We start from the raw sequence: 24,324 nt of genomic DNA, 5'->3' as shown, positions 1-24,324 counted from the left end.
AACACCACGTTGACTCTGCCTAAACATATTATGAGATTCTAAGTGCACTGTTACTACATCCTTAATAATAGATTCTAGCATTTTCCCTACTACTGTCAGGCTAACTGGCTTATAGTTCCCTGTTTTCTCCCTTACTCCTTTCTTGATTGGCGGGGTTACATTTGTTACCTTCCAAACCACAGGGACCATTCTGGAATCTAGTGAATGTTCATAGAATCATAGAAAGGTTACAGCACGGAAGGAGGCCATTCAGCCCATCGAGTCCGTGACGGCTCTATGCAAGAGCAATCCAGCTAGTCCCACTCCCCCAACCTATCCTCGTAGCCCTGCAAATTTTTTCCTTTCAAGTACTTATCCAGTTCCCTTTTGAAGGCCATGATTGAATCTGCCTCCACCACCCCCTCGGGTAGTGCATTCCAGATTCTAACCACTCGCTGTGTAAAAAAGTTTTTCCTCATGTTACCTTTGGTCCTTTTGCCAATCACCTTCAATCCTTGTCCTCTGATCCTTGACCCTTTCGCCAATGGGTACCTATCTACTCTGTTTAGAGCCTTCATGATTTTGAATACCTCTATCAAATCTCCTCGCAACCATCTCTGTTCCAAGGAGAACAACCCCAGCTTCTCCAGTCTATCCATGTAACTAAAGTCCCTCATCCCTGGAACCATTCTAGTAAATCTTTTCTGCACCCTCTCTAAGGCCTTCCCATCTTTCCTAAAGTGTGGTGCCCAGAACTGGAAACAATACTCCAGTTGTGGCCGAATCAGTGTTTCATAGAGATTCATCATGAATTTCATACTTTTGTACTCTATGCCTCTATTTATAAAGCCCAGGATCCAGTGTGCTTTTTTAAACTGCTTTCTCAACCTGCCCTACCACCTTAAACGATTTGTGCACATATATCCCCAGATCTCTCTGTTCCTGTACCCAGGGTGCCGGGGTTAAGGACATCGCCTCAGGGTTGGAGAGAAACTTGGAGTGGGAGGGGGAGGATCCAATTGTCGTGGTCCACGTAGGTATCAACGATATAGGTAGGACTAAGAAAAAGGTTCTGCTGAGGGAGTTTGAGCAGCTAGGGACTAAATTAAAAAGTAGAACCGCAAAGGTGATTATCTCCAGATCATTACCTGAGCCACGAGCAAATTGGCACAGGGTAAATCAGATCAGAGGGATGAATGCATGGCTCAAAGATTGGTGTGGGAGAAGTGGGTTTCAATTCATGGGGCACTGGTATCAATACTGGGGAAAGAAGGAGCTGTTCCGTTGGGATGGGCTTCACCTGAACCATGCTTGGATTAGTGTTCTGGCAAACCAAATAACTAGGGCGTTAGAGAAGGCTTTAAACTAAATAGAGGCGGGGGGGGGGGGAAGGGCTCAGGAGGGGCAAAGTTTAGATTGATAAAGAGAAAAGACAAGGAAATAGTACAGGAAAGGTGATGTGGGTAATGATAAACAGAGTGTGTCAGGAAGGGACAGAGTGTACAAACATAAGAGTGCACTAGCAAATGGGGCCGGGGTAGGAAAGAATAGAAACAAATGGGTATGATCTCATGGCCATTACGGAGACGTGGTTGCAAGGTGACCAAGGTTGGGAGCTAAATATTCACGGTTATTTAACATTTCGGAAGGATAGGAGAAAAGGCAAAGGTGGTGGGTTAGCTCTGTTAATAGTGAGAAATGATCTTGGCTCAGAAGATCAAGATGTCGAATCAATTTGGGTGGAGGTAAGAAATAGCATGGGGAAGAAATCACTGGTGGTAGTAGTATATAGGTCCCCTAACAGTAGCTACACTGTAGGGCAAAATATTAATCAGGAAATAAGGGGGGCTTGTAAAAAAGGTAATGCAATAATCATGGGCGATTTTAACTTTCACATAGATTGGACAAATCAAATTGGCAAAAATAGCCCTGAGGAGGAGTTCATAGAGTGTATTAGGGACTGTTTCTTAGACCAAAACGTCGGGGAACCAACCAGGGAACAGGCCATTTTGAATCTGGTAATTGATAACGGAACAGGATTAATTAATGATCTCAAAGTAAAGGATCCCTTGGGAAGCAGTGATCATAACATGATGAGTTTCACATCCAGTTTGAGAGCGAGGATCTTGGGTCTGAAACTACTGTATTAAACTTAAATAAGAGCAATTATAAAGGAATGAGGGTGGAATTGGCTAAAGTGGACTGGGGAAACAGTTTAGATGGTATGATGGTGGATAAGCAGTGGCAAACATTTAAAAAGATATTTTATGACTCGCAACAAAAATATATCCCTGTGAGGAGGAAAGACTCCACAAAAAGGGTGAACCAACCATGGCTAACAAACAAAGTCAAGGAAAGTATCAGGTTAAAAGAAAAAGCATACAACATGGCAAAGATTACTGGTAAGCCCGAAGATTGGGAAAACTTTAAAAACCAGCAAAGGATGACTAAAAGAATAATAAAGAGGGAGAAAATAAATTATGAGAGTAAACTAGCAAGAAATATAAAAACTGACAATAAAAGCTTCTACATGTATATAAAAAGGAAGAGGGTAGCTAAAGTAAACATTGGTCCCTTAGAGGATGGGACTGGGGAAATAATAATGGAAAACAAGGAAAGGGCAAAGGAATTGAACAGATATTTTGTATCTGTCTTCACAGTAGAAGACACTAATAACATACCAATAATAGTAGAAAATCAAGGGGCAAAGGGGAGAGAGGAACTAAAAACAATCACTATCACTAGAGAAAAAGTACTAGGTAAACTAATGGGTCTAAAGGCTGACAAGTCCCCTGGACCTGATGGCTTACATCTGAGGGTCTTAAAGGAAGTGGCTACAGAGATAGTGGATGCATTGGTTGTAATCTTCCAGAATTCACTAGATTCTGGAAAGGTCCCAGTGGATTGGAAAACCGCAAACGTAACACCTCTATTCAAGAAGGGAGCGAGACAGAAAGCAGGTAACTATAGACCAGTTAGCCTAACATCTGTCATTGGGAAAATGCTAGAATCCATTATTAAGGAAGTAGTAGCAGGACATGGTTTTATGAAGGGGAAATCATGTCTGACAAATTTATTAGAGTTCTTTGAGGAAGTAACAGGCAGGGTGGATAAAGGGGAACCAATGGATGCAGTATATTTGAATGCCTTTTGGAAATCCAATAAGGTGCCACATAAAAGATTACTGCACAAGATAAGAGCCCATGGTGTTGGGCGTAATATACTGGCATGGATAGAGGATTGGCTAATAACAGAAAACAAAGTCAGGATAAAAGGGTCATTTTTAAAATGGCAATCTGTAACTAGTGGGGTGCCGCAGGACTCAGTGCTGGGGCCACAACTATTTACAATATATATCAATGACTTGGATGAAGGAACAGAGTGTCTTGTGGCCAAATTTGCTGATGATACAAAGATAGGTGAAAAAGCAAGTTGCAATGAGGACACAAAGAGTCTGCAAAGGGATATTGACAGGTTAAGCGAATGGGCAAAAATTTGGCAGATGGAATATAATGTGGGAAAATGTGAAGTCATCCACTTTGGGAGGAAAAATAAAAAAGCAAAATATTATTTGAATGGAGAAATACAACAAAATGCTGCAGTGCAGAGGAATCTGGGTGTCCTCATACATGAAACACAAAAAGTCAACATACAGGTGCAGCAGGTAATCCAGAAGGCAAACGGAATATTGGCCTGTATTTCTTGGGGGATGGAGTATAAAAGCAGAGAAGTCATGCTACAACTGTACAGGGTGCTGGTGAGATCACACCTGGGGTACTACAGTTCTGGTGCCCTTATTTAAGGAAGGACATACGTGCATTGGAGGCAGTTCAGAGAAGGTTCCCAAGGTTGATTCCGGGTATGGAAGGGTTGTCTTATGAGGAAAGATTGAACAGTTTGGGTCTACACTCATTGGAGTTTAGAAGAATGAGAGGAGAGCTTATTGAATCATACAAGATTCTGAGGGGACTCGATAAGGTAGATGCTGAGAGGATGTTACCCCTCATGGGGGATCTAAAACTCAGGGGCATAGTCTCAGAATAAGGGGTCACCCATTTACGACGGAAATGAAGAGGAATTTCTTCTCCCAGAGGGTCATGAATCTTTAGAATTCTATACCCCAAAAAGCTGTGGAGGCTGTCATTGAATACATTCAAGGCTGAGTTAGACAAATTTTTGATCAGCAAGGGAGTCAAAGGATATGGGGAAAGGGTAGGAAAGTGGAGTTGAGGTAAAAATCAGATCAGTCATGATCTCATTAAATGGTGGAGCAGGTTCGAGGGGCCGAATGGCCTACTCCTGCTCCTATCTCTTATGGTCTGTACCCCTTTTAGAGCTGTACCTTCTAGTTTATATTGTCTCCTCGTTCTATCACTATCCTCCTCACCGTTTACTACCCTTCCAAGTTTTGTGTCATCTCCAAATTTTGAAATTGTGCCCTGTACACCCAAGTCCAAGTCATTAATATATATCAAGAAAGGCAGTTGTCCAGCACCGACCCCTGGGGAACACCACTGTACACCTCCCTCCAGTCCAAAAAACAACCGTTCCCCACTACTCTCTGTTTCCTGTCACTTAGCCAATTCTGTATCCATGTTGCTACTGCCCTCTTTATTCCATGGGCCACAATCTTGATAAGTGTACCATGTGGCACTTAATCAAACGCCTTTTGAAAGTCTATATACACCACATCAACTGCATTGCCCTCATCGACCTCCTCTGTTACCTCATCAAAACACTATATCAGGTTAGTTAAACACAATTTGCCTTTAACAAATCCGTGCTTTCCCTAATCAATTCAAACTCATCCAAGTGACTGTTAATTCTTTCCCGGATTATTGTTTCTAAAAGTTTCCCCACCACTGAGGTTAAACTGACTGGCTTATAGTTGCTGGGTTTATCCTTACACCCTTTTTTAAACAAGGATGTAACATTTTCAGTTCTCCAGTCCTCTGGCACCACACATGTATCTACGGATGCTCGGAAGATTATGGCCAATACCTCCGCAATTTTCACCCTAACTTCCCTCAGCAACCTAGTATGCATCCCATCTGGACCGGGTGACTTATCTACTTTCAGTACAGCTAGTCTTTCTAGTACCTCTATTAATTTTTAGCCCATCCAGTATCTCAACTATATCTTCCTTTACTGAGACTCTGGCAGCGTCTTCTTCCTTGATAAAGACAGATGCAAAGTACTCATTTAGTACCTCGGCCATCCCCTCTGCCTCCATGAGCAGATCTCCTTTATGATCCCTAATTGGCCCCACCCCTCCTTTTACTATCTGTTTACTGTTTACATGCCTGTAGAAGACTTTTGGATTCCCTTCTATGTTGGCCGCCAGTCTATTCTCATACCCTCTCTTTGCCCCTCTTATTTCCTTTTTCACTTCCCCTCTGAATTTTCTACATTCTGCCTGGTTCTCACTTGTGTTATCAACCTGACATCTGTCATACACCCCTTTTTTCCATTTCATCTTATTTACTATTTCACATCCAGGGAGCTCTTGCTTTAGTTACCCTACCTTTTTGCCTCGTGGGAATGTGCCTAGACTGTATCTGAACCATCTCCTCTTTAAAGGCCGCCCAGTGTTCAATTACAGTTTTGCCTGCCAATCTTTGATTCCAATTTATCCGGGCCAGATCTGTTCTCATCCCATTGAAATTGGCCCTCCAATTGAGTATTTTTACTTTACTGGTCCATGCCCTTTTCCATAGCTATTCTAAACATTATAATACTATGATCGTTGCTCCCTAAATGCTCCCCCACTAACACTTGCTCCACTTTGCCCGCCTCATTCCCTAGAACCAAGTCCAGCAATGCCTCCATCCTCGTTTGGCCGGATACGTACTGGTCAAGAAAGTTATCCTGAACATATTTCAAAAATTCTTCCCCCTTTTTGCCCCTTATATTATTATTGTTATCCCAGTCTATATTAGGATGGTTGAAGTCCCCAGTTATCATTACTCTATAGCTTTTGCACCTCTCTAATTTCCCTGCAAATTTACTCCTCTATATCCTTCCCACTAGTTTGTGGCCTATAGAATACACCCAGTAGTGTAATGCCACCTCTTTTATTTCTTAACTCTAACCAAAAAGATTCTGTCCTTGACCCCTCCAGGACATCCTCTCTTTCCAGTACTGCAATGTTCTCCTTAATCAATACTGCCAACCCCCTCCTTTCTTTCCATCCCTATCTTTTCTGAACACCTTGTATCCAGGAATATTTAGTATCCAATCCTGCCCTTTTTTGAGCCAGGTCTCAGTTATTGCCACGACATTGTATTCCCATGTGGCTATTTGCGCCTGCAGCTCACCAACCTTGTTTACCACGCTTTGTGCGTTTACACACATGCACTGCAAACCAGTCTTAAACTTGTACCCTCTCTTAGTCTGACCCCACCTAATACTGTTCTATTACTTGCTCTAGTGCTATCTTTCTCTTCTGATCCTTTATACCCCTTGTTTCTCCTTTCCAGTGCTACATCCTGGTGCCCACCCCTCTGCCAAATTAATTGAAACCCCCCCCCCCACCACCACCACAGCACTAGCGAACCTCCCCAGGAGGACATTGGTCCCAGCTCCGTTGAGGTGTAACCCGTCTGGCCTGTAGAGGTCCCACCTTCCCCAGAACTGGTCCCAGTACCCCAGGAATCTAAAGCGCTCCCTCCTGCGACACATTCATCTGCTCTATCCATTCCATTTTGGAAGATCAAAACCAATGCATCCACTATCTCTGCAGTCACCTCTTTTAAAACCCTAGTTTGTAAGCCATCAGGTCCAGGGAATTTGTTGGTTTTTAGTCCCATTAATTTCTCCAATACCTTTTCTTTACTAATCTTAATTACTTTAAGTTACTCACTCTCATTAGACCCTTGGTTCACCACTATTTCTGTTGTTTTTTTTTGTGTTGTCCACTGTGAAGACAGATACAAAATATTTGTTTAATGTCTGCCATTTCCTTATTCATCATTATAATTTCTCCTGTCTCTGCCTCTAAGTGACCCACGTTTACTTTCGCTAAACTCTTCCTTTTTACATACTTGTAGAAGCTCTTACAATCTGTTTTTATATTTCTTGATAGTTTACTCTCATGTTTAATTTTCTCCCTCTTAATCAATTTCTTGGTCATCATTTGCTAATTTCTAAAACACTCCCAATCCTAAGGGTTACTACTCTTTTTGGCAACATTGTCAGCCTCTTCTTTTAATCTAATACTATCCTTAACTTCTCTAGTTAGCCATGGTTGTATCATTTTTCCCCGTGGAGTTTTTATTCCTCAAGGGAATTTATATTTGTTGAGAATTATAAATTATTTATTTAAATATTCCCGATTGCTTATCTACCGCCATATCTTTTAATCTAATTTCCCAATCTACCTTAGCCAACTCACCCCTCATTCCTACGTAATTGGCTTTATTTAAATTTAAGACCCTAGTTTCAGACTTAACTTCATCACTCTCAAACTCAATATGAAATTCTATCATATATTATGGTCACTCTGCCCCAGAGAATCCTTAACTATAAGGTTACTAATTAATCCTGTCTCATTAAACAGTAGTAGATCTAAAATAGCTTGTTCCCTATTTGGATCCTTGACACATTGTTCTAGAAAACTGTCTCAAATGCATTCCATGAACTCGCCCTCCAAACTACTTTTGCCAATTTGGTTTACGCAGTCTATAAGAGGAGTAAAGTCCCCCACGATTATTGCATGACCCTTGTTATATGCTGCTCTAATTTCCTGATTTATAATCTGTCCAACACTATAACTACTGTTAGGGGTATATAAACTCTTCCCACCAGTGTTTTCTGCCCCTTGTTATTTCTTAACTCCATCCATACTGATTCTACATCCTGATTTTCTGAGCTAAGTTCCTTTCTCATTACTGTCTTATCTCATCCTTTATTATCAGGGCTCCCCCGCCCCCACCCGCCTTTTCCATTTTGCCTATCTTTTCTTAAATTCAAGTACCGTTGAATATTTAATTCCCAACCTTGGTCACCCTGCAACCACATCTCAGTAATGGCTACTAGATCAAACCCATTCACCTCTATTTGTGCCATCAATTCATCTATCTTGTTACGAATGCTAAGTGCATTCATATATAGGGCCTTTAATTTTAACTTTTTACTATTTTTCCCTGATGTGACCTTTGTCACTAATGCCCTATTACCTTTGTTAAACTCTCTGGCCCTTCCTGACACACTGCTTGTTTTTACCCAAATCACTACACTGCTGTACAGTCTTGACATTTCTCTTTTAACTTATAAAGATTTAACCTTACCGGAACCCATCCCCCTCCCCCCCCCCCCCCCCCCCCCGCCTTATTAGTTTGAAGCCCAACTACTGCCATAGTTATTCCATTTGTCAGGACACTGGTCCCAGCCCAGTTTAAATGGAGTCAGTCCAGATGGAACAGTTCCCTTTTTCCCCCAGTACTGGTGCCAGCGCCCCATGAATTCAAACCCCTGCTTCCCACACCACTCTTTCAGCCACGCATTTAACCATCTAATATCTGATTGTCCCTATGCCAATTGCACATGGCTCAGGTATTAATCCAGAGATTATTACCTTTGAGGTTCTGCTTTTTAATTTGGAACCTAGCTCCTCAAACTCCCTCAACAGAACTTTATTCCTAGTTCTACCTATGTCGTTGGTTCCTATGTGGACCACAACAACTGGATCCACCCCCTCCTTCTCCAAGTTCTTCTTAAGAAAAGACATTCCATCCTTAAGAAAAGACATACTTGCTCTCGAGGCAGTACAAAGAAGGTTCACTCGGTTAATCCCGGGGATGAGGGGGTGGACATATGAGGAGAGGTTGAGTAGATTGGGACTCTACTCATTGGAGTTCAGAAGAATGAGAGGCGATCTTATTGAAACATATAAGATTGTGAAGGGGCTTGATCGGGTGGATGCGGTAAGGATGTTCCCAAGGATGGGTGAAACTAGAACTAGGGGGCATAATCTTAGAATAAGGGGCTGCTCTTTCAAAACTGAGATGAGGAGAAACTTCTTCACTCAGAGGGTAGTAGGTCTGTGGAATTTGCTGCCCCAGGAAGCTGTGGAAGCTACATCATTAAATAAATTTAAAACAGAAATAGACAGTTTCCTAGAAGTAAAGGGAATTAGGGGTTACGGGGAGGGGGCAGGAAATTGGACATGAATTTAGATTTGAGGTTAGGATCAGATCAGCCATGATCTTATTGAATGGCGGAGCAGGCTCGAGGGGCCGATTGGCCTACTCCTGCTCCTATTTCTTATGTTCTTATGTTCTCTAGCCGTGAGGAGATGTTCTTAACCCTGGAACCGGGCAGGCAACACAGCCTTCGGGACTCCCGGTTGCGGTTGCTGAAGACATTATCTAGCCCCCTGACTATACTATCCCCTAAGACTATCACATTCCTTTTCCCTCCCCCCACTTGAATGGCCTCCTATACCACGGTGCCATTATTGAGGATCTCCTTTGAAACTTGGGAAACTTTTTGATAAAGAATCAGTTAAAAATGAAAGAAATTCAAATTGCCTTGGAAGAATCCAGTAGCATTAAAGCTTAATGCACTGGTAATCGCCCCAGCTTCAGAAAGAGCTGTCACTGTCTGAGACATTGTCTGCAGGCCGGCTGGCATAGCTCGTTGACATCCTCACTTGTACAGGCAGAGGTAGGAAAGTCAGATCTCCTTTGTGGATGTCAGGTTACTGACGGGTGCAGACACAGCACACGAGGAGTTGCTGCATCTTTATTTGCTGTCCCATCCTGAACTTGCCTTTCTCATCAACAATCCTCAAAGGAATTCCGATCTTCAGCTCTTTGTTTGCTTTTGGTAAACATACAATGTTAAAATACAAAAATTGCACCCTCTACAGCAAACAAAACTAATGCAGGGAGATAAATGCAAATAAATGTTTCTTTCAAAGAAACAGAAGTTTTGATTTAACTTTGGGAATTTAAGTTCAGTAGGTCATGCACCTATTTTACCTGGGCGAGGTGAGCCTCCATGGGCAAAGTTAGTCCACACATGAATTTCAGCATGGGAATTCATTATCATAATTCATTCACAAGTAATCTGTTCCTGGCTGGCAATGCAGCCTCCCTTTGGCCCCCTCTTTTGTTTGCCATGAATTGTGGTGTGCAACGACTTGGGCTCAGCAAATCCTCATCCGCACTCACTGGATGTTAGTGGAGCTTTACAGTTTTGGTGCCGTATTGTCTAACTGAACGTAATCCTACGATACCACTTAAATAGAACAGAAGAATTCTATACTAAGCATCAACTAGACAAAGAGAAATTCATTAGAGTGACAAATGAACTTACACTTGTCAGCATTTGTAAGTAACATGGACTTTTGCTGGCTGAATAGCTGACAAAATGTTTTACTCTGCCTTTCAACCTCTTTCATCCATTTAAAAAAGTAAAGTTGTAAAAATTGATCCAAATGAACTATTTTGAGTTGTACTACTGCCAGCTCCATAAGAATTCTCCCGATTGGATATTAATGAAAGGCCATCATTTTAACTATCACATGCCAGGTCACATGCTTTACAGTTCCTGTTCGCTGAACAAATATTAAAAAAATTAGTTTAAGAAAATATTGGACCAAATTTTGCTGAAAAAATAACGGTGTCTGAACAACGCACACTATTATTAATGTGCAAACCGGCCAGCAACTTGTAATGAGAAAGAGATACCCTGCGAATTGCGAATTGCGACAAGTTGCTGGCCGATTTGCCGTTAGTTTCGCAAAAACATCTTAACCTCCTCAGGATTTTCATGAAGTTGCTGCATTTGCACATTGCTGCATTTAATTGTCCATTAAACTCCACAGAAAGTTAAGTCTAGTAATTAACAACATAAATACCCTTTTAACAGCGTGATAATTGTTAATGACTGCCAGTCAACCTCTCTTGTTTAGAAAGTGAACAATTATAAGTATAGAGTTTCATTCCTTCAGGTTGTGAATTGTTTTAGGAGATTTTATAAATGTCAAATTTTAAAATTTTAAAAATATTTTCTTACTTTTCCTTTCTGTCTCTTTTTTTCCCTCTCATAATCCAATCTTTCTTTCCCTTTCTATTTCTCTTTCTGTACCTAATTTGACATTGAATTCATCCACTCTAATTCACCCTCCTTCTCAGTTCTTCCTCTGTATATTTCTCAATCTTTTATTCTCATTGGTTAAGAAGATACACTGTTTGTCCCATTATTCACCAAAGTCCCAGATGCCCTGTTACCCTCGCTGCACCGTTGTCAGCTCGCACTTCCAGCAACTTTGTGGGCAAAAGATTTTAAAACCAAAACCTGCACGAATAATTCTAACTAGCATAGTGTGCCCCGAGATGGCCCGCTCCAGCAAAATCTGGTCCATTATCTTGCTGACTAGAAATGTTTACTGCACCTAATTTTAATATTTTGCTAAGCCTGTTGCACAAATTTGGCATAAAACTATTCATCAAAAGTTTAAAAATTGGAGAAATGTCAGGCATCATGTTCAAGGTAATTGAAACTCTCAATTTTTAAACTTAGGATGCAGTAAAACTAGTGTGAAATGTAAAAGAGTGGAACAAAGGGGTAATGTGAATGAAGTCCATTAAAATTGGAATTCAGGGGTCAAGTCATCTTGATTCAGATGCCCTTTGCAATCTAACATGACAGAAAAAATTATCCATTGAACCGGTAATGCTTTTACAATGCACATGAACTTTAAGCTGTTTGCACGTGGCCCGTGCATGGTCCACGAAATTCCAGTTTTTTCATGTCATTTCCTTCCACAGATAAACTCCAGAGAAACTAGTGCCTAGCCAAAACTTTTGTCAGACAAAACTTCAATAGTTGCAATTTAGTATTATTTTTGTTGTAGGTTTAGTCTAACATGCAGGTACTTCAAGGGCTAGGGCCCGATTTTTGGACATCCGAGCCGGCGGGTTCGTGGGAGGGGGGGCTCCGAAAATTGGGAATTCCCGGGGCGAGTCCGGAGGCCGGCTCCAACCTGCCCACTTCCGGCTTTCCCAGTAATGCGCTTAGATGCGCGTGCAGCCCCCACATGTGGGACTCCCACCAGCAATTAAAGCCGGCGGGATCCTACTTAAGGCAATTAATTTGATAGTTCAGGTCGTTAGCAGAGCTGATTTGTAGGATATTTTAGGAGGGGTGGGATTTTCAACTAAACTGAGACTGTTTCCCATACTGGGGGAAACATTTCAAGTTGAAATGGATGTGTTGCAGCCACCAGCCTGTGGCAGCTGCAAAGGTCCATTTGACAGGTCGGGGGGTGGGGGAGACCCTCACTCATTGCAGGAGGCCACTCTGTCACTTTGAACAAAGTTTGGTCTCCACCACCCTCCTCCTAACAATAAAATTCACCAACTTGCAAACTTACCCCGGTGTCCAGACACATTTACCTACCTTGCTGACCCCCTCAAACGTACATCTTCCGGATGGGAGCCGCTGTAGCTGCAGTCATGACCTCCTTGGAGGACGAACAGCATCACAAGCCTCGCCGGCCACGCCGTCCACCTCTGACACGTGGAGCTCCACAAACACAGTGCTGTGACACATCCACCTGCACAGCAGGAGGGAGGGCAACCGCAGAGAGAGATGCGTCGCAGAAGGCAGTACCCTCGGCACTGGGTCTACAGACCGAGGCTCAGCTTCTTGGACCTCTCTGATCAGCAGTGCACACGGAGGCTCAGTCACTCGACATGTAGTGGAGATGCCGGTGATGGACTGGGGTTGACAATTGTAAACAATTTTACAACACCAAGTTATAGTCCAGCAATTTTATTTTAAATTCACAAGCTTTCGGAGGCTACCTCCTTCCTCAGGTGAACGATGTGGAAATGAAATCCTCGAAATGAAGTCGCATTTATAATTCACAGAACAATGCTTGGTGAGTACAGACAGTTTTTTCAACTGCCCGTTGCCAAGGCAATCAGTGTGCAGACAGACAGGTGTTACCTGCCAGGTCTCAGAATATACAAATTACCAAAAAAAAAAACAACAAACACAAAAAAAAACAGAGATAGAGAGGTAGAAACATAGAAAAGACAGCAACTGACCCGTTATATTAAAAACAGATAACATTTGTTCGCTGGTGGGGTAACGTGTAGCGTGACATGAACCCAAGATCCCGGTTGAGGCCGTCCTCATGGGTGCGGAACTTGGCAATCAATTTCTGCTCGACGATTTTGCGTTGTCGTGTGTCTCGAAGGCCGCCTTGGAGTATGCTTACCCGAAGGTCGGTGGCTGAATGTCCTTGATTGCTGAAGTGTTCCCCGACTGGGAGGGAACCCTCCTGTTTGGCGATTGTTGCGCGGTGTCCGTTCATCCGTTGTCGCAGTGTCTGCATGGTCTCGCCAATGTACCATGCTCTGGGGCATCCTTTCCTGCAACGTATGAGGTAGACAACGTTGGCCGAGTCACAGGAGTATGAACCATGCACCTGGTGGGTGGTGTCCTCTCGTGTGATGGTGGTATCTGTGTCGATGATCTGGCATGTCTTGCAGAGGTTACCGCGGCAGGGTTGTGTGGTGTCGTGGACGCTGTTCTCTTGAAAGCTAGGTAATTTGCTGCGAACGATGGTCTGTTTGAGGTTGGGTGGCTGTTTAAAGGCGAGTAGTGGAGGTGTGGGGATGGCCATAGCGAAGTGTTCGTCGTCATTGATGACATGTTGAAGGCTGCGGAGAACGTGGCGTAGTTTCTCCGCTCCGGGGAAGTACTGGACGACAAAGGGTACTCTGTTGGTTGCGTCCCGTGTTAGTCTCCTGAGGAGGTCTATGCGATTTTTTTCTGTGGCCCGTCAGAACTGTCGATCGATGAGTCGAGCGTCATATCCCGTTCTTACTAGGGCGTCTTTCAGCGTCTGTAGGTGTCCATCGCGTTCCTCCTCGTCTGAGCAGACCCTGTGTATTCGCAGCAAATTACCTAGCTTTCAAGAGAACAGCGTCCACGACACCACACAACCCTGCCGCGGTAACCTCTGCAAGACATGCCAGATCATCGACACAGATACCACCATCACACGAGAGGACACCACCCACCAGGTGCATGGTTCAGACTCCTGTGACTCGGCCAACGTTGTCTACCTCATACGTTGCAGGAAAGGATGCCCCAGAGCATGGTACATTGGCGAGACCATGCAGACACTGCGACAACGGATGAATGGACACCGCGCAACAATCGCCAAACAGGAGGGTTCCCTCCCAGTCGGGGAACACTTCAGCAGTCAAGGACATTCAGCCACCGACCTTCGGGTAAGCATACTCCAAGGCGGCCTTCGAGACACACGACAACGCAAAATCGTCGAGCAGAAATTGATTGCCAAGTTCCGCACCCATGAGGACGGCCTCAACCGGGATCTTGGGTTCATGTCACGCTACACGTTACCCCACCAGCGAACAAATGTTATCTGTTTTTAATATAACGGGTCAGTTGCTGTCTTTTCTATGTTTCTACCTCTCTATCTCTGTTTTTTTTTGTGTTTGTTGTTTTTTTTTTTGGTAATTTGTATATTCTGAGACCTGGCAGGTAACACCTGTCTGTCTGCACACTGATTGCCTTGGCAACGGGCAGTTGAAAAAACTGTCTGTACTCACCAAGCATTGTTCTGTGAATTATAAATGCGACTTCATTTCGAGGATTTCATTTCCACATCGTTCACCTGAGGAAGGAGGTAGCCTCCGAAAGCTTGTGAATTTAAAATAAAATTGCTGGACTATAACTTGGTGTTGTAAAATTGTTTACACTCGACATGTAGTCATAGATATCTGCAGCCTCCTTCATGCCGAGCTGCTCCCAGCTGGCCCGAGCACCATCTTCTTACTTGTCGCTGTCAAACTCACCACTGCCCTCAACAACTTCTCCTCCGCATCCTTCCAGGGTGCCACCGGGGACATCGCCGGTGTCTCTCAGTCGTCTGCACAAAAGAGCCCTGCAAATACACCTACACCCACTTTGCAGTGACACAATAGGTGGCATCAGGTGTGGGTCTTCATGATGATCCTCAGGAAAGGGTATTATTGTGCAAACCAGACAAGATTTTCAAAGATGTGGCAGTAGTGGTGATAATAATTTATGATTTTTTTGCAAAACAAAGGAAAATAAATCAAAAACATGACATTTCGTCTTTCACCCTTGTGCATCCCCTTTGCGCTCACAAATCCTTCGCCTTACATTTACGGGAATCCCTACGTGGTGCTACCTCTGTGGCTTCAGCAGAGATAGTGACAGGTTGCTCTTGTCCATGCCCTGACCGATGAGATGCTTTGCGCGGACGCCCTCTGGGTTTCGGTGCCCGTGAGGGCCCCTCCAAAGACTGCTCCTCCTGCACCTTTGCAGGGGCAGACTCGGCCACCTGGAGAGGAAGCAGCATTGCGGGTACTGGTTGAGAGGGGGGCCAACGGGTGAGACGTGGAAGCGCTTTCAGTGGCGTCCCCACTTCCATGTCCCCTTTCACCATCATCCCTCTCGTGGCCCAGGCCCACATCACTCCTTCCACCCTGCTGGACGACAGTTTGGAAGACTTCTGTGAAGCCTTGGAAGGCCAGTTTTAAGGTATCTGTCAGCCTGTTTAAGGCAGCAGAATGTTGCTCACCCTGAATCCGAATGTCCGTTGTCAGGGCCTGAATGGACTCATTGTTGAGCTATGCTTGATGCTTGATGGAGGCTAGCCTTTTCTCCATCGCAGACATTCCCGCGACACTTCCTCAGAGATGCCTTCACGTCTTGGAGAAGAGTGCTCCCACTGACGCAGACTCTCCACGGCTGCCCCTGTCATCAGGGTCTGCTCGTGCTCAGATGTGCGTGGTGACTCACCACGTGCAAACCCAACTAAGTGAGGACGGGGACCCACCGAGGTGTCTGTATCTGCGCTGGTGGATGGCTGGCTCAGATGTGATGATACACCCTCAGAGGCTGACAGGTCCTGAGGAATCGCCCTCCGCAGTCACGGCGCTCGCAGATGGCCCTGCAAGAGAACAGAAAGCAATATTAAGCATGTGGACAGATGTTAAGGTGCTGCAGATGCCAAGTGATGCTAAGATCATTCGCTATAATGAGTGCTGAGTGTTAGATTTCTGTCACCAGCCGCTTGTGCACTCCCAGTCTCGGCATCCGCCACGGACAGGCACTCCAGCGTCCGGCTTATTTTGAGTGCCTGCTGCTCCGCATCTGTTAATGCCATCTGGTGTGATGGGCCCCCTCCGGTCCTTGCCCTCTCCCAGGCATTGTGGCATCTCTTCTCCTATGAGGGCAAAACACAGAGGTGTGATTGAGTGATGGTTGCATGGTGACCCACTGCATGCATTGATGTGGGTGGGGTTGAGCGTGAGGGAGATGCATGGGAGGGTGCGTTTGAGACATAGCCATGAGATTGTATGAGGATTGGGTTGCATGGTAGTGTTCGAATGGGAACTGAGGCAGTGAGTACGTGCAGGCAAGCTGAGGATGATGGTTGAGTGGATGTGAGGAGTGATGCGAGAGCGTTGTGGTGGCAGTGCAGAAGGAGTTGTGTGGTGGTGGAGGTGATGTGGAAGACGGAGTGTGGGAGAATGCGTAAGTATAGTCACTTTGGCTGACCTGGTTAGGTCATTAAATCTCTTTCTGCACTGCACCCAGGTTCTGGACACATTGCCACTGCTGGTGACCTCCTCGGCCACCTCCAGCCAGGCCTTCTATGTGGTGGAGGGAGGACACTTCCTCCCATCCAATGGGAAAAAATTTTCCCTCCTACTGCTCACTCCATCAAGCAGCACCTGGAGTGAGGAGTCAGAGAATTTTGGAGCATCCTTGCCTCTGGCCTGCTCCATGCGCCTAAATTGCTTGTTTGCTGCAGGAGGAGCTTTGGAGGACTGCCCCTTTATATAAGGCTCCTCCTGCTGACAGCCTGTGATGGGGGTGCGCAGTGCGTCTGCTGCGCAGGTCTAGAACGGGAAACCCGGAAGCCAAGGTAAGTGCCTTCAATTAGGCTGCGATCGCGTGTGGAGCACCCCAAATTCACTGGGCGTGTTACCCACGTGCCCAGTCGACCCCCCGCTGGCAACCCGCCTCCCTCCTAATATCGAGCCCCTAGTGTTCATTTTAATGGAAAGCTTTTACACTTCTGACACAAACAAAAAAACAGCCTTGTGGCACAAGCCTATAGGTTACACGAATGCCTATGAAGCCATGTACACATAGCCAATGGAGAATGATGAATTCTGCAGGAACTAAGCAGTCATCTAATTTTCTGATTTTAGCTTGTGGCTTGCAAAATTGTCTTGTACTGGTTGGATTATTTGCTAAGCATTAGAACTGGAAAATTAAATGACATAATTCAACATTGCATTAAAATTAAATGCTTAATTAGGTGACCGAACCAAATGCCAGAAAATGATGACTGTGAGCTGTGTGATTTTTGGAATGCGTTGCTTCCTTTGTTAGTGACTTAAAGGCTCAAAATTCATTTGCTGCCATATTGCTTAGCTTGAAGCCAAACTAGACATCAAAATCCTGAGTTTCATGTTGATGTTGGAATGTTTAAAATTAGCTCATAGTTCAGGATCAGTTAACATAGTGCAATAAAATAAAAAATCTGCAAAATAGTTTGCATGTGTAGAAAGGCAAGAAGTAAATTGAATTGAGTGCTAAAATCCCTTAAAAACAATTGGATTGAAATGTTGGCAATTTCTTGAAAATTACTCCAATGTGACAGATAACCTACAGGCATTTCCTCATAAAATGGCCATAATCAAGATCCCCAGTTGCTCAGTGGCTAAATGCTTCATATGGTTTGCGTTGTGTTAGCGGATCTGAGGCAGGAAGGGGTGGAAGCTCTATAGCTGGTTAGACCATCCCTTGAGTACATTTTTTAAAAATTGCCAAATATTCCTACCTTTGATTGCTGTTGAGTGACTTCCTACTGAATATGCACATTCGTGAGTGTTGGGTGACGACAGTCAAGCTGGGCAAGGAACCTGTAAAAAAAAATATGGCTGTCAGTGGAACATGTGGTATGAATAAACTCAGATTGTTTTCTGGTGAAATTCCTTTCTAACAAAAATGGGAGAATCTGTTTTTCGTCTGTAACTAGCTACTCACTAGTGAAATGACAGGAATGCATAGCTTTAAAATGTGTGATACCTGAGAATGTAACTTTGTTTGCAAGTTGTTAACTATGGATAAATAGAATCACTAAAAGAGGAATTTTACTCTATATATCTGCAGGGTACCTGGACCAGATACGTTATACCTCAGAATTCTCAAGGAGATGAATAAAGCAATAGGCAAGATCTAGTTAATATTTTGTAATTTTGAAAGAATTAGCATGGGCTGTATATACTTGGGAAGGGGAGGAGAATGAATGTGACTCCAAGATTCCAAATAAGGAATGAGCATTGATCAGTGAATTACAAGCCAGTTAGTCTGATATTTGTAGTGGTAAAATATTCAAGAGCATTTTTATGATATATTTATTTGCAAAGGGCAAGAAAGGATTATTTTTAAGTGATTTAGTTTTTTTATGATTCATGGTCAGGGAAAATATTGCCTCATTTAGGATTCCTACCCTTTAAGATACAAATTTTGATATTTTTTATTTCTTTAGGTGAAACAAATTTCAGAAGATCCACCCTGCAAATGTCCAAACAAGTTTTCTGTGGAACGTCTCTCCCAAGGGCGATATCGTGTTGGAGAAAAGATCTTGTTCATTCGGGTAAAAAATTTTGAAAGATTATTGTAGAAGACACATTTAATGTGATATCTTGTATGTATATATCTATTTTAGAGGTAAAAGCAGACAGTGTTAGGGAAAAGAACATATTTTCAGTTTGCAATGAATGATGGCTAGAATCACTCTTAGATCAAATATAGAGGAGTCAGATTCAGGGCGAGCACTTCCTACACTAATCTGACAATCTGTCTAACCTCTGAAAACACAAGGAAATACATTACACTGCAGCAAACTGACTATTCTATGGTCTAATTAAGAATTACATGTTAAAGTAGTTCAATGCAAGGGACTGGATGATGCAGTTGCATAGGTATTGCCTTTTTACCTCTAAGGGCTTGGTTCCAATCCAGCCCAGACTCAAGGGAGTCAAATCTCCTCTTTGTTGGTTGCAAAGGACTATACGTGAAATAAGTTTGGCCATACTCAAACCAGTTCCTAGTGCAAACTTCCCCTAATTTGGCACTCTGTTGATTATCTTGCTCAAAGAAATCACAGGATAGTAGATGAACAAAATGGAAAAATGCTACATTGATGCAGTAGGAAGTGCTCTTTTGAGGTTGAATTTAGGCATGTTGCTATTAGAGGGAGCTTTACTCTCCCAGCTTAATCTGGGAATGCCTGATGTAGACTATGGGTGTCTGAAATGGAAATTGTCCTGTTCCATAGTACTATCGTCCTTCACCACAATGAAGAAAAAAAAATCACTAAACAAATCATAAAAGATTATTTAAAAATATAGATCATCACTACAATGTGTTTGAGAGACAGCTAAATACCTCAATTTAGTGAAGGAAGTTGAATCCATTGAAAACAGCATATTCAGTAGTCACTACTGCTGTGTTCTGGTTTTATTAGTCAAGTTTCTCTGCACTTGAAACAATGGCCCCGATATTTACGGGGAGGTGGGGAGGGAGCGGGGGGTGGGGAGCGCTTGTCAGTGGCCGGGAAACCCGGAAATACCGGGAAGGCGGAGGTCCTGCCGAATTTAACGGCAGGACCTGATTAGAATTTTTTTATTGCATTTCCTGCTCGACAGCCAGCTAGGTGGAGAGGCTGACTGGCTGACGGGTGGGAAAGCCTGCTGTACAAGGTCGCAGCCATGAACCATAAAGGATGGAGGAAGGGAGGGAGAGATCACCAGGGGTGGAGGTGGGGGGGTGTGAAGATCGCTGTGGGGAGAGATCTGATTGCCTGATCCCCAACCTGTGCCGGTTAAACCAGAAGTAGGAAGGGTTGGGGTCAGCTTTCCAATTTTTAACAATGGGGTTGAAATCCACCCCCCCCCCCCCATCAGTCAATAAAAGTAAAACTGTTTGCAGTATTTGATAAATCGATGAGCTATTACTTCAATCAATCGTGCAGGTGCAGAATGGGCACAGAAGGAATGGAAAATTGGGCGAGCAGATCTTCGGCATGTTTTACTTTCAATTCCTTTGCCTGCGGTTTTCTAGATGGCTGTATTTTCTTTGCCTAGAGCACTAAACATTTCCTGGCTTTTGCACTGGGATGGTGCTTTTCCCTTCAAAGCTCACATTGGACACAAGGTTGTCTGTCTGCCTGTGTAGCAGTGAGTATGGAGGAAGTGCTATCTCTGAGTTTCATCTTACCTAATTCTCTTGTATGAAAGAAAGAAAGTAAAGAAAGAAGTTGTATTTGTATAGTGCCTTTCACGTCTTCAGAGAATCCCAAAGCCAATTAAGTACTTTTGAAGTGCAGTGACTGTTGTGATGTAAGGAAATGCAGCAGCCAACTTGCACATACCAATGGGCAAATGAGCAGATAATCTGTTTTTGATGGTTTTGGTTAAGAGGTAATATTTTTGGCCAGGACACTGGTAGAATGTGGCGGCTTGGAGGCAGGAACTAGAATTTTAACCCCTCGCCCGACACTTTCCTGCCCGTCGGGAGGGTTTAAAGTCAAGGCCAAACTTTCAAGTGCAATAATAAACGTGGCACCCATTTTGCACATAGCAAGGTGTTACAAACATTCAATGTGGGTTTTTTGGTGGTGGTGGTTGAGGGAGGAATGTTCGCTAGGACATCAGCAGCTCTCCCTACTGTTTGCATATTGCCATGGGTAGCTTTAATATCCACCTGAACTACCAGACAGGTACTTAGTTTAACGTCTCATCTGAGGAATGGGACCTCCAATAGTGCATCACAGATGGAGGAAAGTGAACAGAGTTTTTGGCCAAATATATTAAAGCCCAGGATATTATTAAAATGCGGGCTGATCAGGAAAAGACACCAGGTTAGGTAGAGAACTAAGAGAAGACCCCGAAAGCAGCTAGAGGTGCTGGAAGATCACCTCACCAAGACTGAGAAAAGACTGAAAGAGGCTTAGCTGCTTATCTACACTGTATGATGAGGTACTCATCCAAAAAATTCATCATCATTTTTTTTTAACATGAAGGCATTACACCATGCAAAGCTTTAGTTTCAGGTTCCCTTTGGGGATTGAAAATCTCTTTCATTGGCTTTAAACAGCAGAGGCAAATATTAATCATTAACAAAGGTGTTATTAATTTTTTTTAAAAAAATAGGCCCGATCAATTAGTTTCTTTAGTTTTTTGACTTTTTCAAACGATGCAAGAAGGAAAGATCTTTAAAATAAAACATTTTCAAAACAAAATGCCAGCAACAGTATTTACTCAAAATATCTTCATAGCAACCATTAGCCAGCTTTGAACACTCATGACAAAAATTGACTTTATTATATTTTTAAATGTATTTTTATTTTAAATTGCTGATGTTACTGAATCTCAGATCCACATATCAGTCACAATTGATTATAACTTGCATTCTCCTTACGGAGCAGTTAAGTAGATAAAACTGATTTATACACCATCAGCTGAAATTTATTGTAGAAATGCTAAGATATGATATGGGGCTGCACAAATAATTCTGGTAAATTTGAATTATATTCTGCACGGCTTAATTGTTCCTATTAATTTTGCAAGTGTACTGATCCGTGAGAAGCAGCTGAATTTGTCATTTACTTTGACAGTAAGTGGAAACTGATGATTTAATAATCTGGCAACAACCAAGATTCAGCTATATTTTAAAAAAAACCTTTTCCCTGCAGGGAATAGCACAATTCTGCTAATCTTGGTTGTATCAATATCAAACTGAAACACCCTATACATAATTTATAACAGAAAGGAACTGAAGTCTTTTCAACTTCTTTAGTAAGATAGCAACGTTTTTTAATCTTGGTTTCCAGATTCTTTTTGTGTCTGGGATAACACAGACATGACTCATGATGAGTCAGCAGTGCAAAGACCAACGGGGTGCTTAAAGGAATGGTAAAACTATCAAAAGTTAATGTATGTAACATTTGCTTTGCTAAAATTGTTTTTCTTTTTACAATCACAAGTTCAGAGACCTAGACAAGTAATGTTCCATTGTTCTTCTGAAGAAGATGGCCGCCAAAACGTGAATGAATCTCAAAAAAAATCTGCTGCCAGTTTTGATAAAATATATTTAAGTCAATATAACAGTACATTATCCTTGAAATTAGACTGTAGGATACTAGCATCTGAATCCTCAAACCACATGCCTGAAATACTTCTCTTTGCTACTTAAATGGTGATAACCTATTTAACAATAAATAGGTTAATGTTTCCACTAAAATAGCAGAGAGAGGAATATCATATAAATGAGCAAAGTGTTCACATGCTGGTATCCCATAATGTAATTTCAGGATCATAGCTAAATTTTAAATAAAAACCAAGATTAACAATTATACTTGGTCCACAGCCTCTATTATTCCCTGACTCAGCCAATAAGAAGTGTACAAAAAAAACCCTAATTCCTGATAGTTTTTCCAAAGAGGGAAATTCCCCAACCAATGCTTTAACGTTGATCAAAGTTTACAGCCTGCCTTAGAGTCAACTACAGAAGCCAGTGTTTAGATAATGTTTCCAAGTTGAACAAAAAAGACTATCTGGAAGTCTCGATAGACATCTCAATCCAGATAAACCGAATTTTTTTTATTTTGTATGATATTTGTTACTTATGCAATAAATCTGTGAAGATAAGTGGAAATAATACTTAAGCTTTAAAGTCATTCCAAATTCATAGTTTTGTCCTATTTTCTTGTCTCTCATTTGTCTGTCTGGCAATACTGTTGTCTTTTACACATCTCCATGTCTGCCATCAATGATGATCATGAATGGAAAAGAGTAGGCATGATTCCAGGAGTTCACATTTGTCTAAATCAGCTTTTCCTCCTGTTAGGATGGAGTCAACAGAGAAGCCCAGCCAAGAACTGACAAAGCTCACCCAAGTGATGCAAGTCAGCTTGAGTGGCGGGGAGCTCTGGGACGAGTGACCTTATAGCTGCAAGTTGAAGACTCCTATTACTCACACCAGCAGAATTTTATTAATAATTGAACATTTCTACAGTCTAGTCAAAACAAAAATCACTAAATGGTACATTTCCTTCTGTTCCCAATACTTAGAGATTTCATATATGATAAGTCAGATTTTGCATATGTTGTTTCATCCTGCCAGCAAAGTCCAACAGCCCAATAATTTCTAAGTTCAATTACAAATCAAAGTGGACAACCTGAACGCATATTGCACATTGACCTCATGATTTGATCACAATTTCAAATATAACTGATTATATAAATTCATCAACAAAGTGTTCATTCATCCTTTTCACTTCTCAGTCTGTTTTCTAGATGGGACATTATAGGAAAGCACTTTTATCACTAAGGAATATTCTGGCCTCTTACCCTGGAGTAAGCTTTCCTGTCAACTGAGCATTAATGGCAATAGCACTAATGTACAACAAAGAAGGTGCTGTTAAAGTAACCTTGGTGAGTTGCTGCAGTGAATCCTGTAAATAATGCATACTGCAGCCACAGTGCATCAGTGATGGAGGGGGTAGATATCGAGTCTAGTGTTGGGGGCACCGATCAAGCAAACTCCTCTGTCCTGGATGGTGTTGAGCTTCTTGAGTGTTGTTGTGGTTGCACCCATCCATCACACTAACATGAGTCTTATGAGGCTTTGAGCTGGAGGTTTTGAAAGGGAAGGAAATATGCTATTCATCACAGAGTACTCAGCCTCTGCCCTGTTCTTGTAACTACTGTGTTGATATGGCTGGTCTGGTTAAGTTTGTGGTCAACTGGTACCCTAAAGTTGTTGATGGTGGGGGTTCTGCAATGGTAGTGCTTTTGAAGGTCATGGGGTGGTGGTTGAGTCTTTTTCTTGTTGACGATAGTCATTACCTGACACTTGTGGCGCAAATGTTACCTACAGGGAGACCCTCTCAAAGCTTTCAGGATCTGGTGGGAACCATTAGATCTGTCATTGCAATGATCAGCGACCATATAAAACTTTGGTCCAGTATCAGTGACATGGGTACGGACCAAGTTTAGTAGGGGCCACATGTAATTTTTGTTAATGGAGTCCAGAAAGACATGTTTACATATAGAATGATTGGAATTGGACTTTCCACTTACCCCATAGAGCTTGCTCCCATACCAGTTCTGAATGTAGGTTTATTCTGCAAAAGCCTCTGTTGGCAATGCAAATCTAAAGGGTAAAAAAATAGCATCCTTGGGGCAGAATTATTCAAGTCACTACATGTTTATGATGTTACTATACAGAATAACCAAAGCAATT

The 24,324-nt window shown here is 42.7% G+C and overlaps 1 protein-coding gene across 1 annotated transcript in view; it reads left to right on the top strand.

Annotated features, from left to right (window-relative positions):
* Nucleotides 1–24,324, top strand: part of LOC137327731 (growth arrest-specific protein 2) — a 161,214-nt gene that overhangs the window by 87,801 nt on the left and 49,089 nt on the right. The window contains exon 6 of the mRNA XM_067993536.1: nucleotides 18,563–18,670. Coding sequence (XP_067849637.1) covers nucleotides 18,563–18,670 — 108 coding nt within the window. The remainder of the gene's footprint in view (nucleotides 1–18,562; nucleotides 18,671–24,324) is intronic.

The sequence above is a fragment of the Heptranchias perlo genome, chromosome 12, assembly GCF_035084215.1.
Source record: "Heptranchias perlo isolate sHepPer1 chromosome 12, sHepPer1.hap1, whole genome shotgun sequence".
NCBI classification, from domain to species: Eukaryota; Metazoa; Chordata; class Chondrichthyes; order Hexanchiformes; family Hexanchidae; genus Heptranchias; species Heptranchias perlo.
This window is presented reverse-complemented; position numbering and strand designations above follow the sequence as displayed.